The 22,819-nt window shown below is 41.9% G+C and overlaps 1 protein-coding gene across 1 annotated transcript in view; it reads left to right on the forward strand.

The window, feature by feature from the left end:
* Positions 1-2,788: 2,788 nt before the first annotated feature.
* LOC144162811 (phosphatidylinositol phosphatase PTPRQ-like) overlaps positions 2,789-22,819 on the forward strand; it is a 49,669-nt gene continuing 29,638 nt past the window's right edge. The window contains exons 1-10 of the mRNA XM_077693476.1: positions 2,789-2,898; positions 7,099-7,303; positions 9,898-10,004; positions 11,473-11,677; positions 13,248-13,354; positions 14,072-14,276; positions 17,190-17,296; positions 19,249-19,453; positions 20,843-20,949; positions 22,127-22,331. Coding sequence (XP_077549602.1) covers positions 2,809-2,898; positions 7,099-7,303; positions 9,898-10,004; positions 11,473-11,677; positions 13,248-13,354; positions 14,072-14,276; positions 17,190-17,296; positions 19,249-19,453; positions 20,843-20,949; positions 22,127-22,331 — 1,543 coding nt within the window. The 5' untranslated portion in view covers positions 2,789-2,808. The remainder of the gene's footprint in view (positions 2,899-7,098; positions 7,304-9,897; positions 10,005-11,472; positions 11,678-13,247; positions 13,355-14,071; positions 14,277-17,189; positions 17,297-19,248; positions 19,454-20,842; positions 20,950-22,126; positions 22,332-22,819) is intronic.

A 22,819-nucleotide genomic window follows, 5' to 3' on the forward strand; every position in this document is an offset into this window, starting at 1 on the left:
CCCAGGCCAGGGCTGTTAGCAGAGATAATCACCCGAAAGAAGAAGACCAGCGCAACGACAATAAGGTGAGCTGGGCAGCAGCGGTTTCCCAAGACCAACACCAAACACACAGCGCACCACATCCAAATGCGCAGCTTGAACAGGAACTGCAAAGGATCCGTGAACTCTTAGAGACAACGGTTCGCGAAAACGTTGCACTTAAGCAAGAAATAGCCGCACTGAAGGCACAGATTAACACAGGACAGGTAGCGGTAAATCAAGTACCCACAATTGAAAATGAGCCACTAGAAGCGGACGGGGCAGAAATCAATTCTGAGGCAGATTCTCCTCCACCCAAGAGGAAAGCTTCAGACATCCTCAACAGGCCAAGAATTCAAGAAGAAATCAGAAGGCAACTAAGCCTTAACCTCGATAAGCGCTTTGACTCCATCACCGAGAAGATCGAATCCAAAATTGCCGATTTTGCTGCTAGCATCCAGAAACAAATGGGAATTATGAACACGAGAATCACCAAGCTAGAAAACACCTTGGCAGTACAGTGCAACGACCCCAGGCTTCCAGTCAACACTCACATCGTCGGGGAGCACAACTAGAAGCGAAGACAGGCAGTACAGGTCCCATGTCCAAATCTCGAAACCAGTATGTAATCTGGCAGTGGAATTGCCGAGGGTACCAACGGAAAAGACATAACCTACAGATATACATTGACCATTTGGAAACAGCAAAAAAACCTGACGTCGTTGCACTACAAGAAACGGGTGTAATTGCAAAGCTGTCGGGGTACGTTACATACGTACAGCCAGAAATTACCGGCAAACCTCCGATAGCAACGTTAGTTAGGCGAAATATCCCAGTAATCCAGCACAACACCGAAATTGAGACGGCAGATCACATCCTTCTAGAAATGATCGGACGTCAGAACAAAAAAAAAAAATAAATACAGTATATTCGTATTAAACGTATACAGCAATCCAAGACAGCAGCACAAGTTCACCAAGCTCTTCAAAGCCACCCTCAGCATCTCGAAGAATAACCCCCTACTAATTATTGGCGACTTCAATGCCCCGCACGCCGCTTGGGGTTACGATAAGGAAACTCGTAAAGGTAGAAATCTTTGGGAAGACATTCATCAATTAGACCTCACACTCGTCACCGACTTTACCTACCCTACCAGAATTGGAAATAGCGTGTCCAGAGATACTACGCCGGACCTATCGCTCACCAAAAATGTCAAAAACACTCAATGGCTCAACCTGCAAGAAGACTTAGGCAGTGATCATTACATAGTCGCAACTACAATAACAACTACCTCAAGTAACGCAAACTCAAGAATGACTAGGATCACCGAGTGGGACAAGTTTCGACATATCCGCAACAATGGAAGGGAGACCATCAATGAAATCACAGATATCGATAGCTGGGTGCGCCAAATAATTGACGACGTCAACACCGCCACAGAGGAGATTCCCAGAGGACAGGAAGAACCAAAAGATGTGGATGCGAAACTCGCTCACATGTGGCTGGCAAAGAAACGGTTGCAACAGAGGCTCCAAGCGCACAAACACCTCCGCAATCTGCGGAGGAGAATAGCCAAGCTTAATAAGCAGATACAAGATTACACTCGACAATTGGCCAATCAGTCTTGGAACTCACTGTGTGAAGCAATGGATCGACACATTGATAATAAGAAAACGTGGCACCTCCTTCGTTATCTTGACGATCCAGAGAATAATAGAACAACCCAAAAGCACAATCTTGCAAAACTCATACATACATACCCCGGAACAGAGCAACAACTTATCCAGGAATTATGTCATAAATACCTAAAGGCAGAACTACCCACCCCCCAGCCACCGTATTCCGGGATGGATAACCAGGCGTTGGACGCCCCTATAACGCTAGCAGAGGTTAATTACGCAATACAAACCCTACGAGTTAACTCTGCACCTGGACCGGATGGAATCACAAATAAAATGATCCGAAATTTAGACGACACCTCAGTGGAGGTGCTGACAAAATACTTCAACAAATGCTGGGAAAGTGGCAACATACCAAGGCAGTGGAAGGCAGCCGCAATAAAACTCATCCCAAAACCAGGAAAGAAACTAAATCTGGAAAATCTGAGACCGATATCCCTCACTTCATGCCTAGGAAAGCTTCTGGAACACGTCGTACTCAACAGACTCAATCGATACATGGAAGAAAAAGATCTGTACCCCTTCACCATGGTGGGTTTCAGAGAAAAGCTCTCCACTCAAGACACCATGCTTAGATTGAAGAAGCAGATTCTCGAGGGGCATGGTGGTTCCCCTCTGGAGGAACCACCATGCCAACAAGAAATAGTGTGTTGATTCATTTTCCAAGGGTGTCCGGCAAAAATATAAAACCCAGTACTATAGCTTTCCGCATTTTGTTATTCTTGCTAAAGTTGCCTTTTCACCAAATGAACCAAAATAACCAAAGAATGATGCAGACTTTAAAATGCGTCACACTGCAGCAGGAAGGTGTTAAAATATTGCAATGTAGCCAAGTTTTAAGTAAGCGACTGTGAGAGTCACCTAGCGAAAAACTACACGGTGATCTCTGAGCGACTTACGCTGAAAGAGCACCGGACAATGCTTTTTTTTGCGTTTGAGGTTTTATCCAGAATTGCCACACGAAAGCCTGCATTTTTCAAGAACATCGTAATTGCAATAGAATATAAGCTAATAATTATACATTCGTGACTCCAGTTCAATGTAAATATCTGTAGTCACAGAAGAATGCCTTCACAGCAAGTACGCGCTATTAGTTCCAGATTCTCCAGAAATGTTGCGGTTGTCGGACGTCACCGAAGTCAGCTTCAAGGTTCACTGGGACGTGCCGGCCCGGAAGAACGGAGCGTTGACTGGCTATGTGGTATGATACCTTGCTCATACTACTTATGCCTCACAAAAGTTAAACTTCTGGACTAAATTTGTTAAATGAAAAACTCAACACGTCTTCTAAATGAAAAACAAACGTTGGTCCTTGATGGTCACCTAAATTAGGTTGCCCCAGATACCTTAATGCCAAAAAAGAGGCACATTCGAGGAGAAAGAGGTGTGCGGACGACGTGATTTGACTGTCTTCTCGCAAATATTCTATATCCATGAAAGCAGTGCCACCCCGAGAGTGTGCCGAGTCAATAAAATATTACAAGCAACTTAACCTGCTCCAGTTTCAGAAAAATGTATGTCCTTTCGTTAAACTAACATCTTCCTTAAACACTCAGTTCTTAGCAGCTTTCAACATCGCTTTCAAAAATACTAAACTAGAAATGCACTGCTAAAACAAAAAAGACAATTGCTAAAAGCTCTAGCTGTTAGTTTCAATCTAGGATTTTGTATAGAATTGTAAAAGGATTAGACTCAATCAGCCAGTGTAAATTTCTTACAAAATTCAGTTATGCAGAGTGCATAGTTGGTTGCTTAAACGGATTGCGTCTTACCAAAAATACTGTAACCAATATGTGCCGTTAAGCGAGTTTTAATCAAAATTAAAACTCATAAGCACAGGTGTCCTTTAGGGCAGTAATTTAAGGTTACTGCTTTTCAGTGTGTTCTTAAACGACGATCACAGAATATTCCATATGCATGAACTTTCGCTATTTTTTTACGCAGACTGCACTAGTCTCTTAGTCGCAGGCACGAGTAGTAGAGAAATCAAAAACCTCCGACCGCAGCCAATATCACATCTTAAACTAGGCGAAAGAAAATGCCTTATCCATTAACCTAGAAAAACAATTAAGCAATGCTATTTGGCCCGAAACATAAAGGTTTTACGCGGCCTAAAATAACACTTGATATTGAACACATTACGGCAATGAAATCATTTGAAGGCTCAGCGGTTTATCGTCCTAGCAATCCGGGTTGGCATAAGCATGTCGACGGAATGAGTAAAAAGGATAACCAGACTATAGGCATAATAAACAACACAAGGTTGTCTTACCTCAACGCATGAAGCTTTGTTATATAATTATAATTTTCTAACCAACAATAAACAATATAAACGACCAATACTCAACCAATAAACAAGATAGGGTCGTCTTTTCTGGAAGAATAAAAACTTTTTTACGCAAGCGTTTAATTCTACCCATATCTGATTTGTCCATGTGGTCTGGGGAAAAACTACTGCGAAAAATTTGATCACGCCTTGTTAGAGAAAAAAAACCGTTGCGCGAATTATTGGAAACGCGCCATTTTTGGATCGTGCAGTGAAATAATTTCACCAGTGTCGTATTATCAAAGTTAACAACTGTAATCAATACCATTTAGCGCGTTTAGTTTGCTTAGAAGGGAACAATGATTATCTGTATTTGTCTGGGCTATCAGAGATGGAGAAAAAGCGAGTTTGCATGATTAACGCTTTAAGGAGACCTCGGCTGCACGAATACCACCCAATAATAATGACATGCAGTCACTTTTGTACGCCCTCCGGCAACTGTCATCTAATTTGAAGTGCGAACATTGATGTCGCTATTTTGTAAAAAACAAAAACATAACGGTTTCAAAATATGTTTCTTTGATATTCTTTTGTATTTTGTTGCTTTTGTTAATCGACTGATATTCTAAAATGCACAAGACAAAGTCTCAGAGAGGAGATTTTTTTAGTGTGTGCGAGTCCAGCTGTGCGCCCAATTTTTTACGTGTAGGCGATAATATGAAATCGAGGCTTCGACGGACGCCCGTCTGGTCGGAAATGACATAGAAGTACATAATAAAGAAAACATCGACCACAGGAGAAAATAAACAAATGACGTTTCGGCACCCCGAACTGGAGCCTTGTACACACTGTGAACAAGGCACCCATTCTGGGTGCCGAAATGTCATTGTTTTTGTTTTCTCTGGTGGGCGGTGTCTTCTTTATTATGTACTTGTACTTCAATGCTACAATACGTTACAATAATGGAAACGTATACTGCGTGTGAGAATGTATATGTTTGCTTTTGTGTTCAAATGTGCCCCCATCATTGCTCCCAGTATCGGACCAGCCACCTCGTCAAGCTGCTTGAGACAGCAGCTTTTTGTGGTTGGTTCACACTTTGTAACAAAAAGGAAGTGAGCGTTTGATTTGATCTAATTTTGGAAGCAGTTTATTTTCCGTTTTACATCAAGGTAAATCTGAGCAAAGAAAGGGAAAAGGTGTTGGAACAAAGACACAGGCCAACCCTCAATTGGAATAATGAAAACAAAATGAACTTACAGAAATGCAAAATACAGTACAAAAAGAAAAATAATAATAAAGTAAGAAAGGTGCTGTACAATGTGTGGTTGAGGTAATAATTTCTACATCCACAAAAAAATGGAGCAAACAGTAGGGGCAATGAAACATCTCAGCAAAGGCGACATCACTGTCCGATGAGGCATGCTTTCCACTTATTTTGCACCACACTAGTACAGCTATAGCAGTACTTAGTTAGATAACAGGGCGCGTGGTCGGTGCAAGTTGAACGCACAACAAGTAATCGCTCACACCAGTATAACGCAGTGGCATATATTGACAATTTAGTTGGACGTGCTTGGAAAGTTTGCGAAACGAAAAAACTGCGGAAACATATAGTTTCAGCAAAACGAAACATCGACGCCATCCCGCCCTGCGAAAGTGGATGACTGGCACAGCTGTTGCAAACCAGTACACATGCTGATGGGTCGGGGTATGAAATGTTCCTCGTTGCCTAGGATGGCTTGTGAGATGGCAGTCCGCTTCTCTGGTGGCGAATGCTGGGTCTTGACGCATGCGCTCAGCGTCTTGGGCTAGAACTGCTGGGTCCCGCCATGCCTGATGCATGCGCTAACCATCGAATGACCTCAACCACCTTCTCTTCCCTCTTTTGACAGCAGCTGCAAACCTAATCTTTACTAGAACCCAAGGGTTGTCGGGTGTTCCATTGCTCACCAACGCCGTATGATCCATCATGCGGTTGAGGTGCTTGTTATGGGGTTTTTCTGACACAAAAACAGGGCTCTATGCGGCATGCCTGATTAGCCTAACGCATGCGCTCAGCGTGTTGGGCGAAAAGTGCTGGATCCTATCTGGGGTATTTGCTAACGGCACAAAATGTTCTCACCAGCGAGAGCCTGACAGCTTCCCTGTAAAATCGTCGATGCATATGGCATAACACAACAAATGAATACCCTTGGGTGTCACAATCCTAAAGTTCCTAATAAACCAAATTTTTTTCAGAAGAAAAAAAACGAGAACAACGATGAGCTAAATTGCTTGAAAACACGTAGTTTGAGCCTTGTTGAGCGCCGTTTGTTAACCGTTACTGGTTTCTCTTTTAGGGTGGATCATTTGTTAGGAGCTATTTCTTTTTTTACGGTAAGCTTGAAATGCAAACAGTATAACGTGAGATCGATGTTGTGCAATCGCAAATATTTTTCACTGGAAGTGCTTTGGTTAATTATTCTGGCTGAATGAATAAGTGGTAAAATTAGGCTCACTTTAAAAAGGCGTGGGACACATCGACACACAAAATCAAGGACGTTCTGCACGTACGAGAATAAATGCGGATAGGCATATTCGTTCCAGGATGAATTGGAAACGCAAAAGATGAAAAATTGTGCATCCTGCGTTGAACCGGAATGTCTTGACACGTAGGTAGAAAAGGTACGCACCAGACCCGCAGAAACCGGATTATACGGGAGATGTGTGCTATATTCTGCTTGCTGGAGCAATATGCGTTGTAGGAATGAGAGGCAAAAGCGAAGATACGCATACATGGTTTAGCAGAAAAGAAGCCGACTGAAGTAGTTTTCGCCAAAACACACAAAAAAACGACACTGAAGGAAGTCATGAAAATATGATGTAGCAGTTAAGAAGTTTTAATAGGTATCGCCAGGCATTCGCCTTCAGGGCAGAAAATGATACCCCAGTGCCCTAAGGATATTTTTGCAGAGTTGAAGACGTTGAAGACGTAAATTTCAACGATGGATGTGTTGAGCTTTTAAAGAAAGAACATCTATCTTAAGCGACAACTTTAACGTTGAATTGCTGGTAAGGTTCACGTAGTCCTATTTAGAAGCAACTAGCGATTTTTTCTTCTCTCTCGCTCTCACTCTCTTTCTCTCCCCTCAGGTGAACTCAACTTTAGCTCAGACCTTCAACGACCTGCATAAAGAATCATGGTCGCAATTGTCGGTCGTCCTCAATTCCTCTGACACAACCTCGTTTTACATGGCAGAGCTGTCTCCAGGTTCAACGTATTTCGTCTGCGTACAGGCCAGCACTAGCGCGGGCATCGGAGATGCTGTTTGCAATAACTTCAGCACAAATGTGACAGGTGAGGTTTTCATCTTTTGTGAGCTTCAGTAAGTTTACGCGTGCAAGTAGAATATCTGGTAAGTTTCAAAAGTCCTGTCTCGCAGACACGTTAAAATGGAATGGCTGAACATGTAGAACAAAAACAGGCCTGCTGCAGCAGATTGGCGAACTGGGCTAGTTTGTATATATGCATGACAAAACCTTCAAAAAGGCAACACTGAAATACGTGAGACACAGCAGAAAACGTGAGACTGACGCAATAACAGGAAAGCGCTCGTCCTGTTCTGCTTGTCTCGTGTTTTTCAATGTTGCGCTTTTTAAATGTTTTGTCATGGCGAAAAAAAACGGGGATTAGTAGTATTATATTGACGTAGTAGGCTTTTTTATACATTCTCATAAACCTTCAAGTAAGTTCGCTAATATTTTGTTGGAAGAACGACAGAGAAAGGGGTTAGCCCGGGTGCCACGCACTGCTTGCATATGTATTGCTCGAATTGACTAACTCTTCCACAAAATCCGTCGTCTGATGACTGCTCCTAATGCTTACTATAGAGTCTTAATGGCGCCAGCATCGATGCACCATTCAGTTACATTGGCAAGCCATTTTGTTAGGTACAAGCTGGCTGGCTTTTTTTACATAAAAATACCGTGTTTGTTCGATTACAATTCGACGAGCAATTATGAAAATGGTATTTGAAACATCGTACGATCATCATGTCACCCTTAGCTTATCAAAGAACATCACTCACGTGAAACGTTAGGGACACGAAGCATGCGGTCTATAAGTGTATTCTTTGCGCCGTGGCGTTTTTGCCCGCGGTGATTAAACGATTGGAGAGTAGAGGTATTGAACAGGTAGCTTGAACAGTTCATCGACGCTAGTTATTTTCTGGCAAAGTATGCAGTCTTCTGCAAAAAGCCTAATATTTACTGGTATTTCTTGCAGAATATCTTTGAGTAGTTGTTCAAGAACAGTTCCTTCAGGTATGCCAGATCAAAGAGTTTGGTTGTGAGAGCATACATTTTCAAAGTTTACGATCTACGCTTTGCTCTAAGTACGTAGCGTTCTCGCCCGAGGATTTGAAAAATGAGTGTCCCGGTGGGTTCTTTTAGCGTGCCTTACGTTCTAGCGTGAGGCGTAAAACGGGTGTCCTGGTGTTTTAGTACCGTGACTACCTCGATGACGAAATGAGAGGACGACGACATGAGACGTCGATACCTCAATCTCCTTAGGAGCTTGGGCCCTAAAAACGAAAGCTGCTTTCCGCGTACAATACATTTAAGGCACTTTCGGGTAAGAAAGCACACTTTATATAAATTTGTTTATTATTAAACAATAACGAAACATATAAGAATATTTTAACATTCATTCTTTTAAAAAACTACAGGCATTTGAGAATACTTGTTGTGACCTCAGCTTTTTTTGCTTTCCTGGTACGGTAGAAATATTATATTATCGAGTGACCAGTGTTGACAATTTTGGTTTCTTTAATACTCGTGAGCATTTTAGAATTGAGTTAATGTCGACATTTACTTCTTGTTACTAGACTTACCTTGTAGTTATATCACTCTCAGTTTTGTATCGGCTGCCGTTACTGGCAGCAGAGCATCGGTGAAGCCTCATTTCTTCACTGCCTGTACGCGCGATAACAGGCAGTATTTTATTTCTCTAAACTTAGGGTGTTGTGGAATATTCTTCAACCATATTAAGGATATAACTCGACCGTAATATTTTTATGCGTGCTCCTTTCTATACGTAGAGTGCAATGCTTCTTTCGCGATTGTATGCCCTAAACCGAAGAGTGGAGTGGCTTTGGACAGGAAATTATTTCCGAATGGGTTCCGCCATCTCGGCCCAGTACTAAAAAAGTTATCAATAGAAATAAATAAGAGTAATATTTTTGAAAACTGAGTTCTTGGCATCTCTGCAAGACATGAAACCGGAAATGCTGATTAATTGGCACGCACTACGCATTACAAAGTATATATTTGTGGGTTACAGTAAAGTGAGGTTTTTGAACAATGGATAACCGGGCGTCGCAATCATTACGTTGTTATGGTCAAAGGCTATTTTACCTTGAAGTAATAAGAAAAGCGCATCAGTTAAAAGCACCCGAATAGTTTAAACCACAAGGAGTAACATGGGATGCGACTAGAGCATGCAGGAATTAGGTTTTCGTATTTGTATCTAAAAGCAAAACTTCTGCAATGAAGTAAACGGAAATCATGATCTCGTACCTAGCAGTACATTCATTATTTACTACTCTAGTGCCGCTTGGCTTTTGCTATTTATTCGTGAGCTTCAAGTGTGAACTCAAGGCAGGAGATGCATGTTAATTGGTGACTTCTTGACACTGCCTTTTATATAATGAGTAGAGGCAGACTGTGCCAATTCTGAGCTAGTGGAAACTTTGTAGAAAAGACAGGTGGGCGAAACGCTCACTTGCCAAGATATGTTAGTGTTTTTTAGACCCTAGCGCACTATTCTGATAAAAAAATCGACTATTACCGCTGAAATATTTCTAGGTGTTATCATCCATCAGCGAGACGCTGCTCCTACAGATAAAAAGTGAAGCATAAACCACTTTTGAGACAAAAAAGTGGCGGTTTTAGTTCCAGGCCCTCCCGAAGATCTGCAGTTGGTGGAGGAGACCCCGTACAGCCTGAAGATTGAGTGGGGTTTGCCGAAGCAGAAGAATGGAGCACTCCGCAGCTACAAGGTTGGAAACTTGATTCCATCTTTATAAGAACAAGTTGTGCAATATTATCACAGAGATGCATTACACGGGCGTAATTGTCGATTCACTTTGGCTGCGCAGTCTAAAGGACCTGCTAGCTCTGATTTTGAATAGTTTCTTGCGTGGATAAGTGGAAAATGCTAGACGTTTGGTTTATTTTATTACAGAAGTAATAACAACGGCGAGGATGCTTCCGCTCATGCAACTCATACAAAACACGTTTCCACCGTGTTCGTTCAGCACCCTATTCCGGTTCATTTTTCTTGCGTCCAATGTCAGTTTACAATCGCAGTAATATTTACGTGCTGCATTTTTCTTCTACTACGCACGAGAGTTTTAAAATATTGGCTTGTAATCATCAATAATAAAAAAAAGAATGAAAACTGTGTGATTGGGAATGCTTTCAGCGCCAATGTTCGCTAAGTTTATCTATATCCTTCGTTTTCCATTTCTGTAATGTTAAAGCGGTTAATTTAAGGTACATATGCCGTGCTTTGTTTAGAAGGTCGATTGCCTCATGCTGAAGTTTGTAGAAAGTTGAGTGGCTTTCGAAAAACGCTTTTATGGAAAACCGGACATCTTTTCTCCAAACTACTTTTTTTCGAGCTAAGGTGTTCTAAAACGTTCAATTGGAATGCGCAATACAATGGCCCATTAAGTTACTCCCCTTAAATGCACTAAAAAATTAAACACTACGCATCGTTGTTTGCAAGGGAGAAGTATCCCTTTCAGGTCATCCCACAGTCCCAGATGACATAAACTATAAAAAACCGGGGATACTGCAATAAGGAATCAGACACGTGATGAGAAATACTTAAAAAAAATAATCTCGATAATGTTCTGTCGCAAGAGAAGGAAAAAAGTTTTTACTTTTCTCATCTAGGGTATCATCCGCAGCTGGAACCAACCATGGTTGTGGCCTCGTTGGGAAACGAAATTTCTTTGCAGTGGGAAGTATTTGGTGTACTTCAAGAAACGTAAAGCGCAATTTTGTAAAATACGTAAGAGTATCTTGCGCGACGGAGAACTTCTTGCAAAACACACGTTTACTTGTTCTTCTGTAGGCTAAAAAAACATTATGTACTATTTTTGGCTAAGAGGACTAGAAACCGCAAAATCTCAGGACGTCAACCGCATGGATTACCTGCCCAGCTTCTAGATTAAAATGGGGCGATCCCGTATTTGTATCTTCCCACACATTCAACATGGCATAAAAAGCACAAAAAGGTACACAGCTGTAGGTGAACATTGGGCTGTTAATCGAGGTCGTTATAGCTCTGATTTTTGTCTGTACGCAGACACTTAGTTTACTTTATTACGTTGTTTAAGCAGTGATCTCCAGCGGAATTAAAGAGGAATGCTTACTCGGCGTAGTTATCTAGAGTGCTGTAGCACTCTTAGCTGCACTAGAAAAAGAAAAAAAAAACACCGTTTTTTTGTTCGTTTGCAGGTTAACTTCTCTCTGATCCACACCTTCAATGACCTCCCAGCTGACGCACTGTCACCTAAATCAGTTGTCGTGAATTCCTCCGAGACATCTTCGTTTTTCCTGCCAGACTTGTCACCAGGGTCCACGTATTCGGTCTGCATTCAGGCCAGCACAAACGCCGGCTTTGGAGAAGCGGCTTGCAACAACTTAAGCACAAAGGTTTCAGGTAACCGGTCAATCTTCATAGATTTGAATTTTTTTTGCTATTTTATGTAGGCAGCCCCCCAAAAGTCTAATGGGGGCAAAAAAGGGATCAATACCAACAAAAAATATCCCCATCTTCACTAACTGAATGATGATGAGAGGGGCGAAGTTCCAATGCTTACCGGTAAAAGTGTGAAACATTCGCCCGCACTTCATTTTAAGATCACTTCTTCGGCGGGTGCGTTGTCCAACCAAAGGATGGTGTGGATGTGAGCGCTGCCGCGTTTTCGGGGATCTCGAGCACTACTATTCTTTGTACTCGATATTCGTATGTGTGATTCTGTTATTTAAGTCTGTATCTGACAATCCTGAAAAATATTTACGAGTATCGCGAAGGTAGTAGCAAATAAGAAAAAGTGTTTTTGTCCCGCTTGAAATCATGGCAAAAAATACTGCGTTGATTAAATTTACATGCCTGTCTGGCAAATATATAAAACTCAGTTCTGTAGCTTCCGGAATTTTTTGTTGTTGCTAAAATTTCCTTACCACCGAAATAATCCCCAAATAACCAAAGAATGATGCACATGTTAACGAGCGTCACAACGTAGCAGGAAGGTGTTAAATCATTGCGATTTAATCATGGTTTAAGCACTCCATGGTGAGGGTCACCTAGTAAAAAACTTCACGATGTTCCTGTAAGTGCCTTACGCTGAGAGGTAACCGGACAATGCTTTTTCTCATCAATGCGTTTTTAACCAGAAATGGTACATGAATGCCGGCGTTTCACAAGTGCTTCCTAATTCTAATAAAATATAGACTAATAATTGTACTATCGGCGTCAAATGGAACGCCAACACGAAAATACAAACCAGAACGTGCAAAATTAAAAAAAAATACTGTTCGTAGATTTCATATACCTGGTCGTAGAGTTCATATAGACTTGGTATATTCGTAAATCCACATTTCCCAACTTTGCTTTTGTAACTAAGCCATGCTTTAGTTTGGCTTGCATGGAAAGAAATCGCGCTAGCTTGTGTTCAGGTTCATATTTGCGTGTTCGCGTTTCATTTGTCGCCGACAGTACATTTGAGGCTGCAGTTCTATATAAAAATCTACAATTACACAAGAATGCCTTTAAAGCAAGTACGTGCTATCTAATTGTTTATTTATTTATTTATTTGAAATGCCTTCAAGGCCCGGAGGCTTTACAGAAAGTAGTTGTACAAAGGTAGTACGTACGGAAAAAAAGAGCACATTGTCAATTCTCAATTCAGGGCATTTTGTACAGTAATCCTGAATCTACAGGATCAGTATATCAACGATGGAGGCAGGAAGGGGGTTCCAGTCATTGCTGGATGTAGGGAGTTAGGTATCGTAATACATGTTAGTACGGCTTGTTGGTACGTGTACTTTATGCACGTTGTCAGGTCGAGAAGATATGTACGAGGGACGAGTGAAAAGTGCATGTTTCAGAGTGGAGTTGTGGTAGAACATTTTATAAAATATGCAGAGTCGATAACATTTTCGACGCAGTGAAAGAGCAGGAAAGTGAAGGGATGTTTTCATTGTGGTTACGCTGGCGTGTGCATCAGTTCCAGATTCCCCGGAAAAGTTGAGGCTGTTGGAGGAGACTGAAACCAGCCTGAAAATTCAATGGGAGTCGCCCACCGAAAAGAATGGACCGTTGACTAGTTATGTGGTATGATGATTTATTTATATGAAATAGACCGTTTCGGAGACTACGGTTTACAAACAAAATGTGTGCAGGTGGAACGTTAGCCGCAACTTTGTAATAAAAAGCGAATGTTAGTTACAGCATACACCCTTTTACTCTTAAGCAGCCAGAGTGCCGAACAGGGGCCCCGTATGAGGAGACAGAGGTGTCCGGACGACGTGATTTTAAAAATTTTTGAGAAATAATACATATACCTGAAACTAGTGTCAGCCAAGGAATTTGAGACACAGCTGCTAGAGCATTCTTGTGGGCCGTTTTTAGCACGTATTTGTACCTGTGGAGGGGTTGATTAGCTACACGGAGAACGTATGCATTATTTGTAAGTTTTTTTGTATCAGAGGGTCCTGTATCATATATACAGGGTGTTTCAGGGAAGAACTTTAAAAAATTTTGAAGATAAGAAATAGGAAGAGAAATTGTTTTTCTTGGGTGAAGTTATAAGGGGCCGTGGCGGGCGCAATAAACAGAATACCATTTGTGATTTACGCTAACAATTAAGTAGTGCATGATAATTAAATTTTAATTAGTGGAGTTAGGCATGTGATTGTAATGCGAAAATTGTAGTAATAAACTTTTGTAATATGAAAATTTTGATCTCTTGGTGAACGAGCCGTCACTGTGAGCAGCAGTTCTGCTTCGTGAGAAGCCGCGAAAGAATTTCTTCGCTGTCTCTCGCCCCAGGTGAACTCAACTTTATGCCATACCTTCAACGACCTCCAGGACGCACTGCGGCCCCAAACTTCGGTGGTCCTGAATTCCTCCGATGTGACCTCCTTTTACTTGACAAACTTGTCTCGGGGTTCTACGTATTTGGTTTGTGTACAGGCCAGCACTAGTGCGGGCGTCGGAGAGGCTTTATGCAACAACTTCAGCACAAGTGTTTCCGGTAAGCTTCTGCCGGGTTTTTGGAAGCCTGGGAAATTTTCGCAGTGCTTTTTCAAGAGCCATTTCACAGTAATTGCATGCTATGAAACTTCTGCTAAACCGTCATGTAGCCGAAAAAAAGATTAGTGAAAAAAATACAAGAAATTAGCTTTGCATTGCTCACAGGCAAAGCTTGCTTAGGATTTAAGTGACTACTCACCGTTGAAGCAGATCTGGTAGCTTGGGACCGCTAATAAAGCAAAATATACGATGTCTGAACAGCACCAGCATTGATGCATTATTAACTATAAATAATGATAAAGGCTGAATGATGAACGTTTTGATTCACGCTAAATGCTATTCATGCCACATCTGAAGCCATTGGTTTTCAAGCAAGATATAAGCATTCGGGTTAAATTAGTGGATTATCGTACCTAATTTGCAACATGTCGTTAAATTTACGAATTTTGATGTTGCTTGGTAAACAGATTTCCTAGCAAAAACAATTTATTGCTGTCTGCTTCGTAGAAATATATTTAAAATTTCTAAAGTTTAAAAATTTGGTCCTACGACAAGGTATTTTTATGAACTATTTAAATACGCATTGAATGAATGTAAGCAGCATTTTGAGAGACTTTTCCAGCATTAGACACCGAGAATCTGCCTTTGTATTCTGGTCGGGACCTGCAAACCAAGTGACCAGTGTAAGCTGTTTCATTTACCTATCATTCTTTTCAGCAGTGGCGACTTTGACAAAGCAGCTTTTCGCCTTTCTGTTTTGTTCCCTTTGCCCTCATTCGCACTATTTTCTCTCCATACGCAGTTATTATGTGCGACCGTACGTACAAGAATAGTACCATATTGTCAGTGTGTCTGGGTAGCTTTAGGCGAAAAGGGAAGTCATGTCTGTCGGATCTTATTAATCAGTGTATCAGAGCTGGGGATATAAATCACACTTTGGTCCAACATACACACCAACAAGCTGACCCTAGGTTTCCACTAATTCGTGGAAATTTTCCTAGCGCTTACAACGATGCAGTCATTAATTTGGCTAATTAGAACACTTTCACTAGAAATAATCAACCCCGGAAGCTTTATTGCTTAGAACGTCTGCGATGATACGGCAAAAAGATCAAAGCAAAACACCGACGGATCAGTTCGCTCAGTCTTTCTCTTTAAAGGGAAGTATATATGGCTAAGCGAAAGAGGTCCTGTGTACGTAGTAAATTCTTCGGTCGCAATGCGGTAAGCAATCGTGAAGAAGCAACGTTCGAGATGAGTTACAAGGAGAGAGAGATTCGCTGGGTATTTTGCGTGTGCCTTGTTCATGGTGATGCAGCTAGCCGGCTGATGTCAGTAAAAATGGCTTTTGTCATTCTTTCGGGAACAGGCGAGCAGACGTCGGTTGCACTAGCAGGATCTTTTTACGTATGCACACTGCATTTGATCACTAGCAGGATCTTTTGGCGTATGTGCACACTGCTGTTGATCATTTAGTTAAACAGCAGAAAGAAAATACCACAAATACGCAACCTATAGTAAGAAACACCTTTATGAACATTTAAGAAATAACTCACGATTAAACACCGACCATGCCTTTTAAAGCTTCGCTGGATAACTCTCTGTACTGAGGGCAAGGCGGCCTTTAGAGGCGAAGCACCCTAAGTCCGAAGCTCTTCCGCCGTCCGGCGTCCGTGGTCACGGCACAGCACTGTGTAAATCGAAACATCGGCGAACAAAAGGTTAACTAATGGTTAGCAAGAACAAAATAAAAGGTTCACAAAAGGTTAGAGAGAGAGAGAGAAAGAGAGAGACAGAGAGAGGAACCTACAGCACTGTGTATACCAAAGCATCTGTGAACAAAGGGTTCACAAAAGATTGACAAGAACAAAATAAAAGGTTCACAAAAGGTTAGAGACAGGGAGAGAGAGAGGGAGAGAGAGAGACTGGATTGGATTGAAATGATCGAATTGGATTGAAATGAATTGGATTGAATTGGATTGTATTAAATTGAATTGTATTGGATTCGATTGGATTGAAAATAGTTTTTGCAGCAGTAAGCACTCTCACGCGTGATTTACGGTAAAAACAATCCCCAATCCTTCGCCCACTCGTCATGATTGGCTTCGTGGAGATGCGTGGATTTTTTTATAAAGCTGTAAATACGAGTAAGAAAGGTTTTTCACATAGGAAAACGACGTCGCTAAACGGCGAAAACAATTGTGGGGAGAGCAGCGTGCATTGCCCACGCGCTTTCCCTCTTAAAACCGGTGCGGCCGTGCTCGGGGACACGCATGGGGGGTACAGAACCGGTTTCACAGAGGGAGAAAACGCGTGTGGGAACGCGCCGTTCTCCCTCCATGTATTTGGCCTTGCACTAATTTCTTGGTGCTTCTGAGTGAGCATACGGTACTCAGCTGCAAACAGAAACACACTTTGCGGAAAGCTACAAGATACAAACAATCTCGTGTTCATTATAATGCGGCGATAGATTACGCTGAGGATCATGTATTTCTCACCCCAGCAGGAGAGCTGGCACGGCAAAGGAATTCGTGAATTTATCCCTGTGAACACAACCATGAGCCACAACTGTATAGCGGGACCTGTACATAGTTATTCTTAAACGCATCACCTGCGAACTGGAGACCATAAAACATGATCACTTATATCTGACATGCTCTCGGAATGATAAATAGAAACTAAGGCATTTTTTAACTTAATTTGTAAAATGGTTATCGCCATCGAAGGTGGCTGGAGGAAAAGCTCACATTCTTAAGCTTGCGAGATTTTTCATACACGTGCAAACCAGTAGTTTGAAAAACCCTTAATCATTCCCATCTGAAATGTTGCCCAATGTGTTTTGCAGTGAAGCTCTGTTTCCCTGCAGGGAAAACGGGGTGAGCAAAGTATTTTATTAAAAGGGTGTCTACTTTAGTTCCAGGAACTCCGGAAAGATTACGATCACTGGAGTGGACAGAATACAGCCTGAAGATTGGATGGGACTCTCCGAAGCAAAAGAATGGAGCACTGGTCAGCTACCAGGTTTGAGGATTTGATTTCTGCTTTTTCTACGAACACCTGGCTTCATCTCTCACACCTTATATTTGCATTTGGTAATGATCATGCTGTTCTTCTGTTTACTTCACGAACTGCCACGAGCTCGGACTCAAATTTGTTGCTTCAAAAAATAGGTATTATTTCAATTTTGTTTAATAAAGAATGCTCGTGCGTATGTAGCTAATAACGAAGGACATGCTTACACCTTTTTTGGCTACGTACTCAGATTATTTTCTCTAATTACCGTAATCAGTATCACCGCCAGAATAATTCTATCGCAATATGTAAATATATAGGTTAATGTGTGTATGTCCGTGCGCAAGTGCGGGCGTGTGTGTGCGTGTGCGTGCGTATGTGCGTGTGCGTGGGCGTGTGTGTGGGCAAACAGCAGTGTGCTGCTTTGGTGCCCCCTTCGAGGACAGGAGAAAAGTGCCTTGGTACCGTGCATTTACATCAGCTTGCACTTAATCTGCTCCTGATGGCCAACCACATTACTCCCGGCACTGGGACCCTGGAGCTCCTCTGTGCATGAACTTCCTGGCCAAATGTTTCTGAGGCGTCCTGGGGGTGTGACAGGTGCCTTCGAAGCATCCGGCAATATTTTTCTGTGCGTCCAATATGCAGGCCATGTTTCAGTATATACGAGAAACTACTGAACAATAATTATCCGGTTCAGCAGGCCACGATTGGGGAAGTTCCTTTTCATCAATGTGATTAACTAGCTTATACAATGTTATCATATTAACGTACGCAGTTGCACAAAGTGTACTATTAAAAGGTCAGGACTAGTTTTTCATAAATGTGATTCACTATCTTATACGATGCTTTAAACTTGGTCGGCACAGTTGCACAGAGTATGTTATCAAAAGCACAGGACTGGTGCTCTTAAGGAGAACTAATACGGCCACAGTTAGAAAGAGCCTAAATGTGATTAATATAGGCCTTTAAACGTCAAACTTGGGCACGCGATGAAATATTCACCACTCCCAAATCTGCCTTTATCTTCAGAAACTCGTGTATAGTATTCCTGATAAATGGAACTTTAATTTCAAGGTGAGTTTTTCGAAAGCGGTATGTAACAGATGTCGGGGTAATATGTGGTTTGTTCTGGCAGCCCCGCATTTAAGTGTAAAAGCAACTTAGATTTACGTAATTAAGACGTACCGTTCTGTCCTATGTAAGGGAAGCATTTTTAGAATCTGCTCCGGCAGTGTAATCATACACGCCATAATACGGAGTGAAACCCTCTGTGCACTAAGTGATTTGATCCGCTAAGCCATTTAAGAGTTTTACATATATCATGTCAAACCGTTTCAAACTGGCTCTTATAAACATCTCGCGCAAAACAAATCAGTAGATTGTGGTTTCACACTATTTCCACAAGGAATCATCAGCGCCTGCACAGTGACTGAAAGACACCTGGGAGCAAAGGGGGAGGACATCACTGGGTGAAATATCGAGCCTGAACTTGGGCATCCAGGTTGTAGGACCCCCTGCCCCACAAGGGCTGGTGCCGTGCCATCCACCCCATACTTTCGCGTTACGATAAAACTTCTCTTTCTTTCTCTCTGTCTCTCTCTCTCAGCTTCCTCATTAGCTTTAGGGAAGAGTTCAGCAAAACGTTTTCTTATTTAGTCTAGCGTGCTAATTTAGCGTTGGCTGTACACCGTGGTTATCCCTGAATAAAGGCATCAACAACAGAAGCTGTGACTCGGCAGAATGAACCTAGGCCAGCAGAAGTTCGGGATCAATGTTGGCTTCTTTCGGTCTACGTTTGGCTTTTCGTTATTTATCTTAATGAACACGCCTAATCAGGTTGCACAACCCAGGCAAAAAATTACAAGTCGCGATCGGCCACTAGAGGGAAGCAGTATATTCGAACGCATTGGGGTAAGGACGGAGAAAAACAGAAAATTAACGCGTATGTTTCTCTGCAGGTGAACTCGACTCTTATCCACACGTTCAATGAGATTCCAGCTGAAGCACCTTTGCCAATGTCGGTTGTTGTGAATGCATCCGAAACAGCCTCATTTCTACTGAGCGACCTTTGTCCGGGTTGTACTTATTTGGTCTGCATCCAGGCCAGCACTGAGGCAGGTTTTGGGGAAGCCGCTTGCAACAACTTCAGTACAAAGGTTTCGGGTAAGTGCTTTGTCTTGTCTTCTGCTGGGCTTCCTGTTTCATTTAATTGACATGAGGCAGAGGTGTATGTCTTCAAGGAATGGTGCAGAAGGAGCCAATGATTCGCATGATAAAATTGCGCCGTCATTACAGTTGCATATATTTTAAAATAAGGGGCTTTATGACTTAGAGATATTACCTGTATTTGTGCTGGGAGTGGAGAATAAGTAGTTTTCATTTCATTCCCCGAAGCTATACAGCCAAATAGAAAACTCCTGTCTGTGTATTATTCGAGTGCACATGCACAAAGATTATAGTGAGAGTCTGCTCTACTTTAATTATACTCTGTCAACATATTATATATATTGTAACGAAGAGTATGAGCGGACGCCTCAGAGCAAGTAGAACTAACGCAGCGCTATCTGCCTATGCGTGTATGCGGTGAATCAGGTGTAAGAAGACGAAGAAGCAGAAGAACGCTCGGCGCCTGGTCTCGCGAAACCCTGCTCTCGGCTCTTGCTTGTGCACGCCTCGACCGTGAATAAACCCCTCTCTAAGCGACTACCCAGGCGTCGGCTATCTCCTTTACAATATATATATATATATATATATATATATATATATATATATATATATATATATATATATATATATATATATATATATATAGTGATGGTATTTGTTGTTATATGTTATACTAGCGTTGTTGCTTCAAGGAAAGAAATTCTAACTCTCTATGCAACAGCCACACAAGGTTAATGCGGAATGACGCCGTCTAACTTTGGTGTTCATACCACATAGCAATGAAACGGCATGGCATGCAAATATCCGACGGGATGCAATAATTCTGATGGAAGAAAACAAAAGGAAAACAAAGTTTTCGTTTTGATGGGAACAAAAAAACACGCAGTTCTCGAACAGTTATAGCAGAGTATGGCTATGCCAGAACGGTTATGCCTTAAGTATTGGTGTGCATCATTTGAAGACTACATATTCGACTTTATGTTGTCCAATAAACGATAACTACTACGATATTGCAATGATTCGTTTGATATGCCAAGTATTTGTATACTTCACTGAGTAATTATCAGGACTGGATAATACATGAAATTCCAGCTATGGAGACTGCATATGCAGCCAAGGAGGCGAATAGAACTGTAAGGACAGCAACGCAAAAAAAGAGAAAGCGCCCGCTATTGTGCACAAAAAAAAAACAGTAATCTGGTCCAACTTTTTACGGGACAAATAGCAGAACTCCGAAGACTATGCTAGATGCTGAAAAATGCTTCCGAACATCGTGTACCTCACAAAGTGTTATCATACTCGCGGCTAATTTCCGTCAACCTAATTTATGGTAACAGAAGAATCGCGTAAAAACAAAAGATGTCGAATAAACGTATTTTCTTTTAGTTCCAGGAGCTCCAGGGAATGTACAATTGTCGGAAAAGACAGAAAACACGCTGAAAATTCTCTGGGATGCCCCGAGACAAAGGAATGGGGCCTTGACCAGTTACAAGGTGAAAAACTTTGATTATGCCTGCAACAGCAGCCCACATGCCATTCAACAAAACTTGTTGGGGGGCTAGTTGGTCAATGATTCTTAAAAATGTTTAGCGCAAAAACCAAAGACGGCTCACAAGAACGGGGGCAGGATAAGCGCTTGTCCTTCCTCCTTTCTTGTGTGCCGTCTTTGGTTTTTGCGCTAAACATTTTTAAGAAACATGATTGTTTGTGCCAAACAAGCTGCTATCATTTTCTTTGCATTCAATTTTGATGTTCTCTAGTATGTGGTAATCCAATGCACGCGAGAACGTTTTCGTTCCGCTAGTTTTTATCGATATCACGACCTGAGAACCCCGTAGGCGTAACAGGATAAGTTATCAAGGATATTTTTAAACCTTTTTTTCGCTACCACATACGTACCCAGAATTATTTGGTTCAATATGACAAGTAACTGAGGAACTATGAGGCGGGTAGCGAGTGTATATACTCTAAATATTAAAACGGCGCATGATTGTTTACTGCAGCATTTTGGAAATTCTTGAGTCACGAAATTTTGCTAGATTTTGTTTTCCGGGCTCAGCTGGCGCTATTCCAGAATGTTAGCGTAATCCCAGTTGTCGTCGTTTTCCAACCACTGCGGAGGTGCAGTAAGAGTACCACAAGGTGTTTTTCGTGACTCGCATACGAAACTCCCACCGGTGAAGGAAACGCTGGGAGAGTTAAGTTGACGTTCAAGGAGAGTATTTTGAAGCTGATGTAGTATACACAAAGATGAGCATAGCACTTCCTTTTAAATAGAGCTTGCGTAAGAACATTTTGATACCACCTCGAAGACTGAGTCGGATTAGACCTTTAACGGAGTGTTTTAAATATTTTCTACTCCCTGGCTGCCACCATAACTGTTCAATTTTTCTCCTCGGTACGTCTATTTTAAGGCGCGGTAGCACGCTTTTCTAAAGGCTGACATTTCAATGTGGCACCGAACGAACTAAAGCGGTTACTCTAAGGAAGAGTTCCACAAAATGTTTTCTCATTTTTCTCTGTCTTATGTTTTTTCAGTTTAACATTTTCTCATGTTTTCCCATTTTCTCAATACTACGAGGCAGTATTGTCTCCAGCCGCATGAGAGTATTGCTTCGAAAGAAATAATGATTGCAACATTTTATAAACGTCTGCATGGCTGCTGCGCAGGTGAACTCATCTCTAGCGCACACATTCAACTATATAGAAGGGGAATCAATATCTCCAATCGTTGCGACTCTGAATGCATCCGAAAGCAACGAGTTCGACCTGTCTGACCTGATCCCAGGGTCTACATATCTTTTCTGCGTTCAGGCCAGCACGCGCGCTGGTTTTGGAAAACCAGTTTGCAAGAATTTCAGTACGAAGGCTTCAGGTGAGTGCTTAGTCGTATTACGTTATTTCTGATGATATTCGGTCGGAGTAGGCATGCTCAGAACAATATTAGTCATGACCCGCCGTGGTGGCTCATTGGCTAAAGCATTGTGCTGCTGAGCACGAGGACGTGGGTTCGATTCCCGGCCATGGCGGCTGCTTTTCTGATGGAGGCAACAAGAAAAAAACGCCCCTGTGTACGAGATTTTGGCGCACGTTAAAGATCCCTAGGTGGTCAAAATTAATTCGCAGCATTCTACTACGGCGCGCCTCATCGCCTGGGTGGTGTCGGCACGTTAAACCCTACATTCAATCAAATCAATAATATTAGGCATGGAGGGATGTAAGGAAGCTAGCAGGGTAATTGAGAGTCGCTTGTATTTCCAGCCTTCTCAGTGAGCAAAGCTTAAGCTTAAAGCAAACAATATTTGTTTTTAAACAGTAGTTATATCCGATAGGGTCGTGAGCGTGTTAACCTGTTTCTTAATG

This window comes from Haemaphysalis longicornis, unplaced genomic scaffold (genome assembly GCF_048455015.1).
Source record: "Haemaphysalis longicornis isolate Haplotype H1 unplaced genomic scaffold, Haemaphysalis longicornis Haplotype H1 scaffold_12, whole genome shotgun sequence".
NCBI lineage: Eukaryota > Metazoa > Arthropoda > Arachnida > Ixodida > Ixodidae > Haemaphysalis > Haemaphysalis longicornis.